Source organism: Microplitis mediator, chromosome 5 (assembly GCF_029852145.1).
Source record: "Microplitis mediator isolate UGA2020A chromosome 5, iyMicMedi2.1, whole genome shotgun sequence".
Lineage (NCBI taxonomy): Eukaryota > Metazoa > Arthropoda > Insecta > Hymenoptera > Braconidae > Microplitis > Microplitis mediator.
Genome location: NC_079973.1, coordinates 19,857,242 through 19,876,592, shown reverse-complemented (window position 1 = coordinate 19,876,592; position 19,351 = coordinate 19,857,242). Strand labels below are relative to the sequence as shown.

General features: G+C 28.0%; 2 protein-coding genes across 4 annotated transcripts in view; both read left to right on the top strand.

Moving 5' to 3' along the window:
* Positions 1–864: 864 nt before the first annotated feature.
* Positions 865–19,351, top strand: part of LOC130667701 (rho GTPase-activating protein gacZ) — an 88,717-nt gene continuing 70,230 nt past the window's right edge. For 2 of the 3 annotated variants that reach the window (XR_008989876.1, XM_057469491.1), the window contains exon 1: positions 865–1,882. Coding sequence is in view for 1 of the 3 variants with exons in the window: in XM_057469490.1 (XP_057325473.1) it covers positions 1,838–1,882 (45 nt within the window). In the remaining 2 variants the exon portion in view is untranslated. The remainder of the gene's footprint in view (positions 1,883–19,351) is intronic. The other variant, XM_057469490.1, reaches the window with a different exon arrangement.
* Positions 4,902–15,798, top strand: LOC130667702 (uncharacterized). The gene is made up of 6 exons (XM_057469492.1): positions 4,902–5,141; positions 5,311–5,527; positions 5,624–5,764; positions 6,637–6,841; positions 7,356–7,463; positions 15,155–15,798. The coding sequence occupies exons 1-6, from the start codon at positions 5,004–5,006 to the stop codon at positions 15,315–15,317; spliced, it is 972 nt and encodes a 323-aa protein (XP_057325475.1). The 5' UTR covers positions 4,902–5,003; the 3' UTR covers positions 15,318–15,798.

The window sequence follows — 19,351 nt, the reverse complement described above, 5'->3', positions numbered from 1 at the left end:
CCTTTTTTAGGGGGTACCCCATTTTGCCCGCAAAAATGAAAGTTTTTTTTTTAACGGTGACGGAAAATTTTTTCTATTTACTTTGAATATCATTAAAAAAGAGTTAGGGTATTTGAGTCCTCAAAAACTTGGTATTTCCTTAAGTACTCCGTTTTGCCCCTCCCTCCCATATAATGAGTGCAAATATAACAGACATGCGACAATTTTTTAATTACATGTAAAAAAATTGAATAATTCAGACAATAAAATTTTAAATTCGATCGTAAAGTACACTCTGATGCTTCGCATCACGAGTCGTACAAAAATGGATGTACTAAATTTTGAATTTTCTAAACACGCATTTTTCTATTTTTGTTTTATAAATATTTAAATTTATTATTTCAAAATTCAAAAAACTGTCAGATGTCCGCTGACTTTACTATCATCGATATAGGATTAAAATTAAATTGTTTTGAATCTTTTTTTAAAATCAGAAACTCTGTATTACATTTTTTAAATTATTTAAATGAGAATTTAAGAAAAGTATCGCAGTATTTTATGATTCCGGTTTGTAGTAAAAATATTAAATTTATCAGATTAGTCACACTGCAAAAACATTTTATCTCACGAAAAATATTATTAATCAGTACCGATAAATCATTTATATTTAAAATATTTTTATAAAACAATAAATATTTACATTTAAAAAATTATAATTCCATATCCCGCTGAATCATAATTGAGTAAATTTGAAAAATAATTAAATTCAATAATTATTAAGTTAAATTATTTACCAATTAAATTAATTTGTTCAATATTTTATTATTTATTTACACATATTTTAAAAAATAATAAAATGTTAAGTGGTAATAAAGTAGAGCGACTTTATCGAGCCAGCAACGATCGAGTTCAAAAACTCGCCGGAAGAGTGTGAGCATGAGCGCCATCGGATTAAAGAGAATTGACATGAGACATCAGTAGGCATTTGCCATCAGACGCGAATGGAGTGTTAACTTAAAACTCGTATTAAAATACGAGTAGTCAGGTGTAATTGTGTGTGTGTGCGTGTTACATTAAAAAAAAGACAAAGTGAAAATGGCGTAGCTCTGTCTCGTCTCATTGCAACATTATTATTTAATTCAATCAATCGTAATGACTCGTTAATATTATAAAAACCGGTTTCACGTATACGAATCCGGCCATTTTTTACACTTGTTTATACGCAATCGCCGTAACACTGTGATGACATTTTAACAGAGTGATTGTGTCTTTAAATTTTTATTATTTAAACTTAACTAACAATCAGAGTAAATTCAAATAATCAAGTGTCAGTTATGCATCCAAGAATAATTAGTTTTTTTATTTTTATTACTTGACATCCACTTTATCATCATCGCAAAAATAACAATCGCAATCCTTCAGCTTATCATTGTCGTCATAGTAATTATCTGACGACAATTAATGACGTTATTGAAATTACGTCGAGTAGATGAGTGTCTTGTGATAAGAACAATTTTTTTTTTTACCTGATCGATAATGGAGTTTTTGAATAAAATTGAGACAGTGATTTTTAAATTTTAAAGTGAAAATGTCAGAAATAAAATGCTAAGTGTCAAAAAAATAATATAGTTAACCCTCGTGACAGCTTATGACGACATTACAGACATCACGAGATGGCACCACTGGGATTTTGACATTTCCCTTGTCCTTAATTGAAAATTCGCAAAAACCAACACCTACATCGACGTATAGAAAATTAATCAAGTGGATTTTATTTACGAGATATTTTTTTTTATGTAAAAATATTTAGTTTGTTTGGTTTATTTTATTTTTTTTAAATGTTTGGGTTTCTCGTATTATGAGCAGAGAATTCTACGTTCCTTGTACCCCATACGCATATCCGGTGAGTAGTTTTTGATTTTTTAAATTTATTATTTTTTATTATGAGTGAAAATGTAGCAGAGATCAGACAAATTTAAAATTATTAATAAATGAGTGAATAATTAATAGAATAAAAATTTTTTAAAAATTCGCATTTAAAAAATTAAAAAATTAATAAGTGCATTTTTTGTAAATATTATTTTTTTAAATATTTACTCCATTTATTTATAATTTTAAATTTGTCGTATGTCTGGTACATTTAGACTCATTTTTTAATCCAATGTTTACTTCAGTACGCGTGTGCGTGTGTTTTTTATTTATGGATATTGATTCTATTGAACGATTAGAAAGTTTGTGTTCACGACCTTCTGACAACAATTTTTTTACCGGCTATATAAATCCATTGTTTTCCTTACACGATTACGAGTAATCGTTGATTCATTTTACTCTAGGCTACTATACTGTAGTTATATTATTATTATTTTATGTATTTATTGATGAAATCATCAAGGGAACCCTTTGAATAATTTATTTTCAAGTGTAGGGTTTTTGAATTATGTTTGTTGGGGTTCGTTTATAAAATATTTTTTTTTAGTTTTTCATTGAAAAACATTTTTTTTATTCATCAAAGAAATTTTATAATCCTGAAATTGAATGATACTAAAGTTAACCGACGTTTAATAATCTTTGAAATTTGTTAAAAACGATAAATCATAAAAAAAAAAAAAAATGCACTCATAGTTTTTTCAATTTTCTACATGTGAATTTTTTTATTTTTTTTTTTTTGTAATTTATTTGTTGAAAAAAAAAATCCGAAAATTGTTAATTGGCTGCTAACTTTAGGATCGTGAAATTAGAAGACAATTAACAATTTTCGGATTTTTTTTTTCAACAAATCAATAACAAAAAAAAAAAATCTAGAAAAATGCACATGTAGAAAATTTAAAAAACCACAGGTGCAATTTTTTCAAATTATTTTTTTTTTTGTAATTTATTATTTTTAAAAAGAATCCTAAAATGATTAGACGTCAACTGCAGTATCATGGAAATTTTTACTTTAAGTTTTATTTAAAAAATTTTAACTTAAATTTTCATTAAAAGATTTATAAATAATAATAATAATTAGTATTGTTGTTATTGTTATTATTTAATAAATGGAGTAGACAAATTCCTTGTCGTAATGTCACGTAATGTGAGGCCTTGTTAACTTTATTACTGTTCAGTAGTTTAATAATCAATTATAGCAAGTGTGTGATACGACCAAAGTTCACTTGATTCGAGCATTCACGTGTAATTTAAATTTTTTATTTTATTTTATTATATTGCTCCATAGTCTTGTAATGATTTATCTAAACTGACAACCTGTAAATTTTTATAAATCATTATTTTTATCATTTTAAAATACGAGTTTACTTTGTGCTTAATAATTATCTTTATTTTAAAACGTGACGAAAATTTATAACAAATTATTTGATGAATATTAATAAGTAATTTAAATAAATAAATTGATCGCTGGTATTAAGGACGGTCTTTTTACACGTGAGTCAAATGAGGATTAGTTGTTTACTTTTTCTAGTGTCACTTGACAAATGAAAAAAAAAAGAAAAAAAAACGTTGCTTTTTAATGAAAAGTTTTATACTCAATGAAAATTTATTTAATAAAATTAAAAAATTTGACATATATATGAATAACAAACTTTGAAAATTTACTTAAATGCCAAAGTTAAAAAATAATGAAATTTATTATTAAACTTGCGGAGCAACGATAATTGAAAATTTTTCTAGATTGGAGTAGTTAATTTATATCCTTAATGAGTAGAAGTGAGTCTCTATTTATTCCGGTTTGCAGAAAATTTTTTTTTCAAGTGCCCAGGTAAAAATATTTGTCCGAAATCACGCAGAAACCATAGAATTTTATTTATTGAGGCCTAAATTTAGCCGAAATTAAGCTGAGGCCGAAGAATTTTAACGACAGAAGCTGAAAATTGACCGGAAATACGCCGAAATTTTATTATTCTTATAAACAGCCCGAAAATTGGTCGATAAAATGAGTCGGCCTATTTTCGTTTTTTTTAGGTTTCATTATTGGTGATTTTTCGGCCTAGCTACTTTTTAGTCCCGTGTTTACTACCTGGGCCTTTTTTCGGCCGAGAAAAAATTTTATCATTATTTTGACTTGAAATTTTTTTACCCGGGTGTGTATTCAACGGCAGATTAAAAAATAAACAAAATATTGCGAGATACAAATTTTTGATTATACTTAAAAATTTTTAAATGTTTAGCTAGAAATTTAAGCCCCACTAAAACACAGAAATCTATGAGATAACTTAGAAAAGTTATCGTTGTTTATCAAGACATCGTAAATGATGCGCTTTAGCCATGAATATTTACGAGCGTATCTTAAGTTCAACCTTCAGATATGTCTATAAGTTCTCGCTTTTGTTGACAATCTCAAATATCTCATTGATATCCTCTATTCGTACTGATAACACGTTTGAGAATTTAAAATATATCTATTCTTGTAAATAAAAATGTACAGATACTTATAAATTTAACAAAATGATAGTCATAGGGAGGTGGACAATAAATTAAAAATTTAGAATTTAATTTTGACCATAAATTGGACGTTTCGTCCCTTTACTGGGACTTCTTCAGCAACTTGATCATATAATCTCTATCGTCTGCTGATATGATTAAGTTTTTTATTTAAAAAATATCTTGACAGATAATTTTTAGCTGTGACTGTAAGACATATTTTTTAAATAATTATGAGGTATAGCCTCGCTTTTAGTTATTTTGAAAGTGACACTATCGCCAATTTTTTATTCTTTTAAATCCTTCAAATTTTTTCAACTCGAAAAATCTAAAATTTCGGAGCTTTTTGAATTTTTAATCTGCTTGAATAAAATAAGCGGCTCTCAAACGACAGCAAAAATCATCGAGTATTTTTATCGGCTTTCAAAATATGAGCCAACTTCTGTATATTTTATTAAAAACATAAACAAAAACCTAACAGGTGTGAAGTATGACGTGATAAATAATTCAATGACATTGGTATCAAAATTTTCGGAAAACTGTCATTGGTTTCAAAATTAGTAAAGTATGGGAAATAAAATTAAATATTAATTAAAAAATTTAAAAAAATGGCTGATAATAAAAATTTGAATGTACAAATTATTGAGGATTTGGGTGATCCGATTCCCGGTACTTCGGTGTCAGTACAAGAAAATTCTTTTTGTTACCCCGCTCATGAAAGAATAAAGACTGGTTTCGGTAGAATGGTTTGTTTATTATTTGTTTTAAAATATAACTCATGATTAATTAATATTAATGGTCTTTAATAAGAATGAGTTTGAACTATAAACAATGAAAAATTATAATATAAACTACTCGATTGTTATTTAGAATAAGATTTGTAATTATTTTTAAATTATACGGAATAATAAATAGATTAGGTCAAGTCTGCCGAACATTGGCAATCATTTGAAACGTTTAATGAGATTTAAAAGTCAGCGAGAGGTAAACTATACCGCGGATAATCTAAAAGAAGGGGAAGTAGAAGAAGTAAATGAAGGAGAAGATGAAGACGCGATTTCTAATGAAACAGTAGCTAGTGATTTAAACGATTCGTTCCAATCTTCAAACTTGACTTCCAATTTTACGTTGGGTAATTTTCTCATACTATTTAAAATTTTTTTTTGTCTATTGTATCTGTCGAACACGACCTTTGACACTTGTTAAATTTATTTTATAAATCTCTTAGAACATCCATCAATGTCTTTGTATCTGGACAATAATATTAGCCCGAGCTCTTCAGATCAAATGGAGATTTCAATTAGACCGTCTAATTTATTTCAATATTATTCTACTAATTTTCCATTAGCTTCATCATCACTTTTTACAAGTAATAAATCAATCATATATTTACTTAATATCTTACTATATTATTAATATTTAACTAATAATATTTTGACCTTTTGAAAAGTGCCCAAAAATTTGTATTAATGGTATTTGAATTTTATTTAAATTTTTTAAAATTAATTTATTACAAAAAAACATCATTAATTTTTTAAAAATATTTTTGATGATCAGGATAATTTATAAGCCAAAGCTCTTGTTTTTTGTTATTGTCTGAATTTAAACGATTACCGCATCATACATTTTTAAAGTCATCAGTATTTTTTATCTCGTTTAATAGTTATATATATTTAATCAAAGTTATGTAACAAATACCGGCTTTTATATACATCCTCATTCAATTCATCCGGAAATTGATGGTTTTTTAAAAAATTGCTATTGCTCATCTATAGAAATCTTTTTATAATTAATAGTACAATATTTGAAAAGTATGGCGAGAAATTTTAAAAATTATTTATCACGTGATTAATTTTAGTTCGAGCCCAAATTTGATTGATGAAAAAATTTCAACTTTTTAAATTTTGATACCAACTAATTTATAGCTAACCAAATTTGATATTTTTGTTTTGACTATAGTTAATAGGCTGAATCAATTATCGGCCTATTTATCAAGAATAACAATTTTTCGGCCAACTTTCGCCCGCTTTTAATGAAATTTCGCAGTCTTTTCGTGATTTCGGCCGAATTTAGTCTTTATTCAAATATTTTTACCCGGATAGTAATATTTATAGTATTTAAAAAAAAAAGTGACGACTTTTTTGACCGCGAAATACGGCTTATAAACTATTATCTTAATCGATAACTATTTTTATAAATTAATTAGATAATTCAAATAATTATCAAATTATATAAACGCAGATAATATACCAGCAGAAAGCGATATGACAGTATCAACATTGTATTATCCAACAAGTGGAGTTAACCCATTGATGATTTCACAGAGTGTAAATACAAGTTCAAATATAATTAATGATAGGACATTTACGGATTTAATTAATGAAGAAGGTGTAATAGTAGCAGGAAATCCTTTCGAATACGCAGCAACCTTGCACGTTCCCGTTGGGTATGTCAAGGGCTCACTATGTGTTATAGTTCTATTATTAAAAGTTATTTTTTTTTCTAATAATAATTATAATATGTAGAGCATCTTTATGCCACGGGGTAATGACACAATTTCATATTCCGTAGTTTATATTATCGATTAAATTCACTGTACCGGATGTCAGTAGATTGGATAGGTTTGCTCTAATTCATTTTATCTCAAGTGCATTAGGGTCGATTATATTCTTAGTATCCCTAGTCTTGTACATATATATTTATATACACACATATACTTTACAGGTATATGTGTGTACTTGAATTGGTATTTACCTAATTAAATCACAGACTTGAGTTATATCTTGATTATTTGCATTAATGGCTCGTTGATTCGATTAGATTGATTGCCATTTACTGGTCACTTTAAGGAATTAATTATCATGATACGTGATTAGCTAATAATTAGTTAATGTGTCAATTAAAATTAAACTTAACATAAAAATATAAATAAAATTAATTGGTAAAATTTTACTTAATAGGAATGAAAATAATAATAGACTAACATATGAACCACGAAGAGTACCTTTAATTGTATCTGATAATAATTACATTGCTTCATTTAATATTGATAATAGTATATCATCTGGGTAAGCGTTAACAATTATTTTTAATTATGTAATTAAATAAATTAAATGTTTAATTTTTTAATTTAATTAAATATAATAGTTTAATAGTTTAATTGATAATTGAGGAGAAAAATTTTTTTTGATAAATAATAGGCCTAGAAACTAAAAGAAAAAGTAGTGATCCAATTTCTTAGAGGACCGGACATGCCCTCAAATTTATTTATAACCGTAGACAATTTTTAAATCTCATTACTTCTAAGTCGTTATATACACAGCTACCTTTCTTTTTAATTTAACCAAGTATATATATATGTATATCTTGTGTCTTTTTCTCTTCTCACCTTACCATTAATCTTACAGACTTACATACACTTACCTTTACTTTTACATACATAATATAAATATATATTTAACTTTTATCCGGCGCTCGTTTCAACAAGACGCACCGCGAGTAAAAACTTAGCTTCGGTAAGCCCCGGTCGCGTGGTGACTCGACTGAAAAAAAAATCGGTAACGGTATCACCTTGCGGTCGGTTTACATTCGCTCTATGCGGCGACACGCACGACAACTCGATTCAAATCATTCTCAAGCCAAAGCCGTTTCAATTGTTCACGGCTGACGAACGGAAGATCGTCAATAGTGATATTTATATAGTATATATATATATTTGACTGAGCGAAAAAAAATAGACTATTTTTTTTTAAAGTATATCGAAAATATTATTTAGGATGACAAAAAAAAATTGTGAAAATTTTAGCCCTTAATATTAATATTAAAAGATCTGTCATCGCAATTTTTGATTTTTTTTTACTGAGCGGGTTTTCGTCTCATAACTCTTAAGCCATCGAGATAAACGAAATTGACTTGAAAACATTTCTTAAAGAAAATTGAATGCTCTACAAAAAAGGTCTGATTGAAATTTTTCGCCAGATGAATCGTTTCCTTATAATCATGCCTTGAACATTGATATGATTTTACAATTTTTGAATTTTGTAATTTACGTAAAAATTAGTATTCGGACAAAAGCCAATAAATAATCTTGAAGAAAATTAAATGCTCTATAAAAAAAGTTTCTTAACTATTTTGGTTAAATTCATTCCTTCAAAAGTTATTCAAGGTTATTGTAGTTTTTTTAAAGAAGTAAAAACGGAGTTTGTATTTTCAGCTGAGTGATTTCGGAGTGATCTGGATTTCATTTTAATCCAAATCCACTCCAAATCGGAGTGAATTTTACTCCAAGGGGATCAAATAAATAAGGAATCATCTGCTCCACATTCACTCCAGATTTAATCCGCGTTCACTCCGCAAATTTTTTGCAGTGTATATATAAATGAACATATATATTTATCTGTACTTATGTTTGTAATTACGGTAAAATGAGGTTTTAGTATCTTGTTGAGTTGTAATAATTTATAAAGTAAAAAAAAACGTATGTGTGGTACCACCACAGTACGTCACGCGTTTACCCACCAAACATGACTCATACACCGTTTTATTATTATTATCATTATCGTTATTATTTTATTTTTTTATGCTGGTATTGATCGTATAGAAATATGCTGTATTATACACAACGTACTTGTGGGTTTTTGTTGGAATTTAGAGCGAAAGGACTATTAGTACGTAATGTTATTAACGTGTTAGAAAAATAATTGATTAGTATTTTTACACTTAAAGGTAATCCTTTCGCCAGGTGTATACGCAATTATTAATGGATATAAATTTTATTTTTATTATATAATTTAATATTAATATTAAATTCCTACGTCTAATAAATAATAAAATTTTTAATGAAACATCAAATCATTTTTTTTTTTTAAATGTGATTTTAATAAAAAAAATTAATTCGTCTATTGGTAAAAAATTATTAAAAAAAAAATAAACCGCCAATCATTAAATATAACCGTATTTTAAAAATATATACTTTAACATTTTATAAAATACGTGTTTATAACCATATATATGTCAGTGTAATGCAGCATAAATAAAATTTGAAGAAGTGCAGTTGTTAGTAAGATACATAAAAAGAAGTAATAAATATAAAATAAAAGATAAAATGGAATAAATAAGAAAAAAAATATGAGCGACAAGTCTCGAGTCAGTCGACTCTCAACTCTGTTACTCGGGTTGTCCAGGACACTGTACTACCTTACTATCTCTTTAACTATTATAAATATTACTATATACGCTATACATATATATATACATATATGTACGTATATACACACGTGCAATGCCCTCAGGTTGTAACAACATTCGATCGTGACTCACTAGTATTTATTCAGGTACGGATTTTGCACGACGTGTCTACATGCGATAACCGCATATAACGCACGCAATTGGTCTACGTTAGCAATAAATCATCGACCCTTCATTACCAAATCATATTGACATTAATTTTGTCAGTAGTTTATACTAATATAGGCCGCAATACTCTGTGAATAATCAGAAGTAAATTCGGAGTGATTACGGATTTCATCTATATCCGAATTCGCTCTGCCACTCGGAGTTGCGGAGTTTCAGAAAAAAGCACTCCGACAAGGAGTAAATAAAGAATTTGTTTTTTCAGCAGAGTGATTTCGGAGTGATCTAGGTTTTATTTAAATCCGCATTCTTTTTGATTAAGAGTTATAATATTAAAGTAAACTTTTCTTTGGAGTGAATTTTACTCCAAGAGGATTGAATAAATACACAGTCATCCGGTTCGCATTCACTCCAGGTTTAATCTGCGTTCACTCCGTAAATTTTTTACAGTGTTTTGTAGGGGAGAGGGGGACAAAGTTAGCCCCTTATGGAAAATAATTATAATATCACTAATTTTTTTTACGCGTTCACTTCATTTAGACCTTGACACTTATTTTCACTCCATTATGCTGCGTCCATTCCAATTGAAAAATAAAAAATTAGGGGCAAAGTGGGCCCTCCAAAAATTTTCGGATTTTATATTTTTTATTCTTTACACTTGTGATATTTGCAAATTACTATAAAACAATTGTATTTTAATAATATAAAAAATAATTTAAATAGTCTGCTGCGATGTAACTTTAAAATGTAATGTTATTATCTTTAACTTTCTTAATAAATTATAATTAACGAACAGTTTTGGTGGTCTATTTTAGCCCTCATTATATAAGAAATTTCGATAAGTTTATTATCCGTCCAAATTTATTGACGTATAGAAAATTTTTAGGGAACCACTCGCCCTCATAATTGGAAGTTTTGAAAATTTGAAGTGGTTCACTTTGCCCCCTCCTCCTCTATAAGTACCTATCCTTATTAGTCCGGATTTGAATTTGTAATCACGAAAGTTATAATTTTTTGTAAATATTAATTTACTTATCAAATGTCAATTACTCATGATAATTGTACGGAGAAAATATAAAGTAGTATAAATAATAGATAGCTATGTTTTATATAGGTAGTGAAGAGTTTAAAAGTTTAGTGTACCTGGTACGAGATATGGATTAGAGTTTATTCGATTTTTAAACCAGGTAGATAGGTCTGCATGTGTAAGCCTTTACCTGATTCTGTCCTCTTTGTTTCGCGTAAACGTCGTTCATGGGTACGAAACGACTGGGTGGCGTGCCGATAAAGTGAATAAGCCAACTTTTTTACATTCTATTCCGTGACCTTTCGTTTCGATCGGCCATCGGGCGTGCCGAAAAAAATGATAAAAAAAAAATTAGGCGAAGTATGATGGTACCATTTGCAATCCGATACTTGGAATCTAGTTTAGTGTTGCGGTTTTACGATAGATTTTTTTTTTTACTTAAATTATTATTGGGATAGTTGTAATTATCCAATTTTATCATCGATAGGATTATTCATTGGATTGTTTTTGTTGCAAATTGGAGCTTTTTCTGTTTTTTAATAATTAAAAAAAAATTCTTTTCAATTCATCACCACGTGTAATAACATTGATTACATATCTTATGAAAATATTATTTCATATGAGGAATACATTTTTTACATACTTTTTTTTTGTTTTTATTAAAAGCTGTACGACTGTGATGTAAATTTTTGTTTTCTAATTTCACCTAAAAAATTATCACCGAAATTTTTGACGGAAACAAAATAAATTTTAAAGAAAAGTTATTATTTAAAATAATAATTGAAGCCCTCAGGAGTTTATTTGAAATATTTTGATATTAAAAACCACAATTTTTTTTTTTCTTTCACATTTCGTGAAAGTGATTTATTATAGTCCGCAATAGTGTTTTCTAGTTCTATTACACTGCTATTGTTACGGTTTAACTGTAACTTTTAAATATATAGACTGTGAATTTCAACATTTGACTGATAATTATATTTAATAATTTAATGAATAGTTTGTGTGAATATTTATTATCTTTTTTAATTCCATCAAAAATTTGTAACATCACACGTCAGTATAATTAAAATTTTTTCTTCACTAAAAAAATTAATGGTTTAAAATAATTTTTGGTAAATTTCATGTTTGTAGTTTGGTTTAAATAATTATGATGATTATTATTTTACATAGTGAAAAAATTATACTATGTTTCTTATGTAATATAGAAACTCTTTTTCTGTAAACATGTGGAAAAATTTTCTATATGACAGGAAAAAAAAGTAATACTGTACACTGCGAAAAATCGGGAGTGAATTCGGAGTCGATATGGATTTTTTAAAAATTCAAATTCACTCCATCACTCGGAATTCCAGAGTTTAAAAAAAAATCATTCCGTATACGGAGTAAATTGAGAGTTTGTTTTTTTCAACGGAGTGATCTGGATTTTATTTAAATCCGCATTTACTCCGATCCGGAGTTTGAATATTAAAACTTCTCTTCGGAGTAAATCTCACCCCAAGGGGATTAAATAAATAAACTGTCATTTTCTTCGCATTCACTCCGGATTTAGTCCGCGTTCACTTCGCAAAGTTTTGACAGTGTATCAAATAATGGAAAAAACTTCTATGCCAGTATAGGAGTCACTTCTGTATTAATATACACTGCAACCTGGTTATAAGTTACTGTAAAAGGTTATAGGAGAAAAATTTTTCGGAAATGGTTCCTCCCTACTACTGTCTTTCACTCGGCGATCACTCGGTTTTCTGCATATGTGTGCGTCGTGTTTGTGTTTGTGCCCGCAGTCCTTTTATAAGCTAGTTGACATTAGTCATTTATCTACATGCATACTTGATTAACTTATAAAAAGACTGCAGAAACTCTCTTTCGCGATAACCGAAAATTTTCGTTAGTGGAACTGGAGTGGGGGTACCGTTTCGAGACGAGCGAAAAAAATAGAGAGGAAGTAACTTATAGCCGAGTAACTTATTACCAGATTGTACTGTAGTGAAAATAGTGACTATTCACTGTTTACTAGTGAAAAGTATGTCACTAATCCAAATATTGTTATACTTTTTACTGTCAAAAAGTGACTATTTACTGCCAAAGTGATTTTCACTAATTCGTTTTCAGAGAGCATATAACATGGGAAAATTAGTTTCTTATTCATATGAAATTATGATAATATTTCATAAGTTTTCATTGCGATATGATCATTCAAAGTATAAAATATTTTTTTTTTGTTATTAAAATGAAAAAATCCAACGCGTTATTTTTAAACTTATAAAATATTTATAAAACTGAAGGTAAAATATTTATACTTGTCATTGAAGTATATAGTATAGTGACTTGCTAAAAGGCCTTTATATTAATTTTTCAGTACGCAAGCTATTCTATTGTCTTTTCTCGTGAGTATTTAAACTCCTCTTTAAAGATGAATCACGCAAACAACGGGTTAGACATATTTCTCAATACATTCCATAAACAGTCTGTTTCACGAGTAAAATTTATTTTCTCTATTCTCGCTTTTTTATTTATTTATTTATTATTATTATTATTATTATTATTATCATTATTTTATCATTACTACGAATAACTTTTTTATAAAACATCTTTACAAACTGTCTGACCCAGAAAGATAAATAAATCTTATTTCTACTTTTGATTACGATGCCGAAAGAGTATCTTACCTTGTTATAAACAACAGAAGCTGTCGTGTTAAGTAAACATCAATTTAACTAGTATAGTGAAATACACAGTAGCAAATAGTAAATGCGTGTGCTCATGCTCGTTTTTAATCTTTACTCATAATTTTATTTGATGCCGATTAATTAATTTTGAATCATTTTTCGTTCGCGGTTTACACGATGATAGTAGACAGCTCTCGGGACTGATATTAATCATCATGCGTGTCTTTTAATTCTTATTTTATCATGCACCCAAGGAATGCGTGATCTCTTGATAACTTATAATAATTAATATACATTTATAATGGTAATTAAACCTATACAGTGGATCAATTATACTTGTCTTACATTAGTATTATTATTATTACAAATCAATACATATACATATATTTCTTTTTATTAATGCATGTATTAATGTATCAAATGTATGTATAAGTGTATATATGTATGTACATATAGAGATAGATGCGTGTCTTTTATAAAAATTCTTTGGCTGGATGCACGCGAGTACGCATTCACAGCCTTCGCTAATTATTCTAGAAAGCAAGAGTTGAGTTTTGTTGTATGACGAGACGCCGACTTTTGTAAAAAATTGTGGCATTTTTTTAAATTTGTTTAATCAACATTAGTTACAAAAATACATACATTTTCATATGAAAATTCAATGATTCAAGTAAAATTATTGACACTTCAATAACTTATTCATAAAAATATCTTCGAATTTAATTTGCTCTACACTTTAAAAAAAACCGGGGTACTTTCATGTGGTATAGGTGTTAAAATGTTCGGTATTAAATCTCAACACCGAAAACGGTGTGAAAATAACACCGCCGTTTGTATAAATATTTTTTACCGGTGTAGAAAAAATTTTCCGGTGTTAAAATATTTTACTTTGTGAATATTTTTACTTACTCGACCACTGTAATTAAACGGTGTTTCTATTAATTAATTAAATTAATGGTAATTGAAATGGCGGGTGTAAAATTGTGTAATTTTTAAATAAATTATGTACAACATAAATAATAACTTAAATAAGTACATAACAAAATTGAAATTTCCTCTAGATAATATTCATTAAATTTTTATATTTATAATTTCCATACGTGAAATTTTTTTTTTTCTACCGATTTAACACCGGTATTTTAACACCGCCAAATTACTCCGCTTACGCCGGTGTTATTTCATTTTAACACCGCCCTTTTTACAGTGTACACTAATACATAAATGTATTATTCAACAAGACCTTTTTTTAAAAAAACTTTCCATAATAATTTCAAGGTCTTCTATAGTATGTTATAAAAAAAAACCTTCAAGCAAGTAGTTACGTTAATGCGCGAATTTTCCGGTATTTCGGCGCGACTAATGAGTAACACTTGTTTCGAATAATTTATTTAAAAAAAAAAAAAGATTTAATTTTTATGACGGTGGACTTTTTTAAACAAAGGGCTTGAGAGAAAAAGATAAAGATATACATTTATTTTGGCCTTGGATTTTTTTTTTCATTACTAAAATTACACAATACAGAAATATACAGATGATGGATAGTTATGGTTATAAATTTATAATTACATTTAATAATTTTTTTATCTGAACATTAACATACTAACATATTTTTTGCTCGTATTGTAAATAATTATAATAATTATTGACAATAGATATAAATTTATGAATTTATTTTGAAATAATAACATTATTTATCCTTAAAAAAAAAAATTAGGAGTGAGAGCAGTAGTGAAAGTGTAATAATCAGTGAATTGGGTGAAACAGATTCTCTGATGCGTCGTAGAAGACATGAAGTACGACAATTGTATGACATTGCAATGAGACAAAATGTAAGAAAACCTTTTCTTTACTATGATGATGAGCCATCTATTTATTAAATTCAAAAAATAAGTCCGTGAACACAAAAACCATAAAGTGAATGGAATTAGACGGTTAGTTCAGCTAGAGATCAAACATAAAACACTTGGAAAAAAAGTAAAAAAAAAAAATTTAATAAAAGTGAAAACACTGAAGAGTATGATAAATATTCTCTATGAAATCTATACCTGTTTTATTCTCTTAACATATCTTATCTTATCAATTATAACTGTCGAATAAATCAATTGAGTATAATGAAATTACAGACTTTTGCAATTATTTAGCGTGTTTGCATTGTATTAATTGTTAGTATATTGCGAAAAATTTATAATAATGTTTCCTTCCTTAACTATTTATTATTTTATTATATTCCCAGGATACTTAACACGGAAGTAATGCTTTAGTTCCTCTTAGTTGAATTTATTTTTCTGTTTTTCACATCATCTTTTCATAGAATCAAATGAATGTATGTATTTTTATACTGAGAACCAACAGTAAAAGATGACGTAATTGTTTTTTTGGTGACATATAAGATTAATTAGTTAGTTGTTTTACTATTATTTTAACAAACTTGAAATAAAATAGTAGATTATGTACAAAGAAAAAAAGATTTGGCGCAAAAAATTTTACTCGCTCCAAAAAAATTTTTACTTGTCAAGAAGAAATTTTTTTCATTATGAGGGGTCTGCACTTTTTTCTATTGGCAGGGTGTGGAGTATAGGGTGGGGACAATCGAATCGATTGTAGCGCCTGCAGTGGACGAAATACGCGTTAAATCGCACTTGTCTTGTGAATAGTTAAATGAAAGCAATGTTAAAAAATAAGAACAAGTAGTTGTTGTGTTGTTAATTGCAAAAATACTGACAGAAATAGTAATTGCAAGTTTTATACATTTCCATCCATGATATTCATCTTTGGCTAAAAATTATTACGGGGAATTTTTTAAATTACAAATTTTTAACCCAAAGTATTTTTAATTGTTGAGTTTTAAAATTTAAAATTACGAATAATTTAAATCACTTCAATTTCTTTACTTAATGCAAATTAATAATTTTAACTTTGAAAAAATTATAATTATAATTATTTTAACTCATTTGTTATTATGACTATTATTGTTGTTATTATTATTATTACAAGCTAACCTTATGTCGTTCAAAATAATATTTATTTTGTATTTATTAAAATTTTTTATACTTATTTTTTTCAGTACAATCTACTCTATATTTTTCCACCTTTCAAATGTGGTATCACACATATATTTCGCAATCTTTAAAAATTTTAATTATTTGTTTATAAAAACTTTCCGTATTCTCTCTGTGCTTTTTGAGGATGATTTAATGCGGTCGACAGATGTCGTTTTCGTCGCGCACCTTGCCAATATTACACTCAAGTTTACGAACGGTACTGTCTTTGTTGCACTTGCGCAGTAAATGTAAACTTCGCTAGATTAGATACTAGTGCATCAATGTGCAGTCTGTCGTTTGTACTGAGGGATTTTGTTTCCGAAAAAAACAGCCGAAAATATCTGATACAGTCGACTCTGTTTAAAGGTTCTCTGCCTAAAGGTTCCCGCTGTCTATAGGTTCCAGGATACATTGCTTAAAGGTTTCCGGATATTCCCCCACCCGCTTTCTCGAGTGACGAATCACAATTCAGTTTTCGAGCGCTAACTTTAAATGCACGTTTTTTTGAGGTTATGTTTACTGCGCAATGTGTTCGTTTTTGCGTGCGCCTCGGCGCACGAGGGGAATATGTTGTAGGGGAAGTGCTGATGGTAGGGAGGGAACCTTTAGGCAATGGTCCTGTCCCGACGTGGAACCTTTAGACAGAGTCGACTGTAGCCCCGTTGTGACCCTAGTAGAAAGAAATCGAGTTTTTGTCCAGTAACTGACAGTTTGACTAGAGATCCAATGAAACATGGCGGCTTTGAAAAAACTGTCACTTTTAAATTTTAGGTTTTGAGGTTATCAAAATTGTCAGTTGCTCGGATAAATAAAAAGATTTGTTAATTAAAACAATACTCAGTCAAATTAGAGATTAATTTAACTTTCTCAAAATTACACCAAATACAATTCATATGCAACAGACAGATATAGATAAATCCCACCGAATAATTTTTGATAATAGGTTAAATAGAAAGAAATAAACACACATTATAGATAAAACATTTGTGTGGCCAATACGTTTACGCCTTGTGGCGGGATTTCTAGTTTTTACTCGGGATCGCTGACTAGTTACTGATTTAAAATCGAGTTAAAACTTGATTATTTCTACTAGGGGAATTGAAAATGAAAATTTTCTTGCGCCAAAAAATTTTTTCTGGTCCTAAGAAAATTTTTAATTCCATTTTATAACTGAAAAATTTTTCTTGTGTCAAGAAATACTTTTTTTCTGCGCAGTCTTGTTAATAAATTTTAATCATTAATGTGCATTATTGGTCGCGGCAGGTCGCACACGCGTTAAGAAATAAAGAAATTCCAACGGAAATGACTTAATTATTAGTCCTAAGAAATTGAGAAATAAAAATTGAAAAATATTTTTTTATACGATAACATCGGAAATAATATTTTTTTCATTACAATTCGTAATTTATATTTAGTAACAAGATCATTATGTTATGCAGCTTATAATTATAATTATTTCATCACAAAGAGCGATTTACAATGTATGTATATATTGGATACATTTTCTAATTTATTTTAATTAAACTAACATGCGTACCTCATGCGTTAAAAAAAATTCAGTCTTTTTGTACTTACACAAAGGTATACAATTTTTTTTTTTTCATTACTATGAACATGAACAAAAAATAATTCTCTATTTTTAAATGTAAATTAAATGTATTATTCAACGGAAAAGAAGTTTTTAAAAATCTTATTGTCAAGGTTGAAAATTAAGTTGAATACTTTAAATTATTCAAACCTACTGTTTAGTAATTTTACAATATAAATAATTTAACAACGTATCCAGGTCTCTAACTCTCTTGAAAAGTAAAAATTTTCTACACTAAGAAAATTTATTTTTACTTGTTTCGGCCTTATTTTCAAATGAAATTAGTCTTTAATGTGTAGATTTATGTGAATAAATTTTTCATTGATTTCTTACTTAATCTGATAATATTTTACGACTAAATTGGTCGAGTAATTTTGAAGTTGCTTAATAAATAAAATTTCATTTGATACTTTATGGGATTTTGAAGTACTTCGAAATCTACTAGACCAATTCATTTTTTAATTTATTTATAAAATATCGATTATTTTCTTTATGATGAAAAGAACAATCGATTTTTTAGTGTGAAAATGTTAATATCGGATTATTTAGCTGTGATAGGAATCTAGACTGTAGTTAAATGTGATATAGACACATGCGAACTCTGAGGGTGTTAAGAAGGATAGCGGGAGAAGAGATAATGAAAGGGTGATAAGATAATTATTATAATATTTGCGTAAGAGTGGAAGCTAAAAGTATACTAATATCAAAGCTTGTTGAAAATATAAATATATACACAGAAAAAAATAATCTCTTGACACTACAAGCTTTTACTTGCGCCAAGAAATTTGTGCATTATGAATTGGAAACAAAAATTTTTTTGTGCCTAGAAATACTTTTTTTCTGTGCATATATAAGTATAGATTTTTACATACATAACAATTACTACACAGAAAAAAAAGTTTTATTGAATCAAGAAATTATTTAGGAAGACAAACGTCTTCGGGAACTTAGTCAAGATTTTATTGAACCAAGAGAATTTGTCTTAGTCAGAGCAGATTTCTACTTTATCCGAGAAAATGGAGGTTTTCAAAACATCCAGGAAAGTAGAGTTTCAGATGAGGAATTGAAATGAAACTTTTGACATCTCGATGACGTACAGCATATTTAAAAAATTTCAGTTCAACTTTTTAGCTCTTTTATACGTAAAATAACATAAATCTGACGTAAAATTAAAGCTACTATTTTACATCAAGTTTATGTGTAATTTTACGTGTGGGAGAGAGCTAAAAAATGAAATTTTTTCCGTGTACTAGAGTTCATCGAGATGTCAAATGTTCCATTT

Bases quoted from the DNA above. Each gene is read 5' to 3' on its own strand.
- LOC130667702 (XM_057469492.1), top strand. From the start codon at position 5,004: ATGGCTGATAATAAAAATTTGAATGTACAAATTATTGAGGATTTGGGT. The intron at 5,142-5,310 runs GTTTGTTTATTA...AATAATAAATAG, and splicing joins AGACTGGTTTCGGTAGAATG to ATTAGGTCAAGTCTGCCGAA. The intron at 5,765-6,636 runs GTAATAAATCAA...ATATAAACGCAG, and splicing joins TTCATCATCACTTTTTACAA to ATAATATACCAGCAGAAAGC.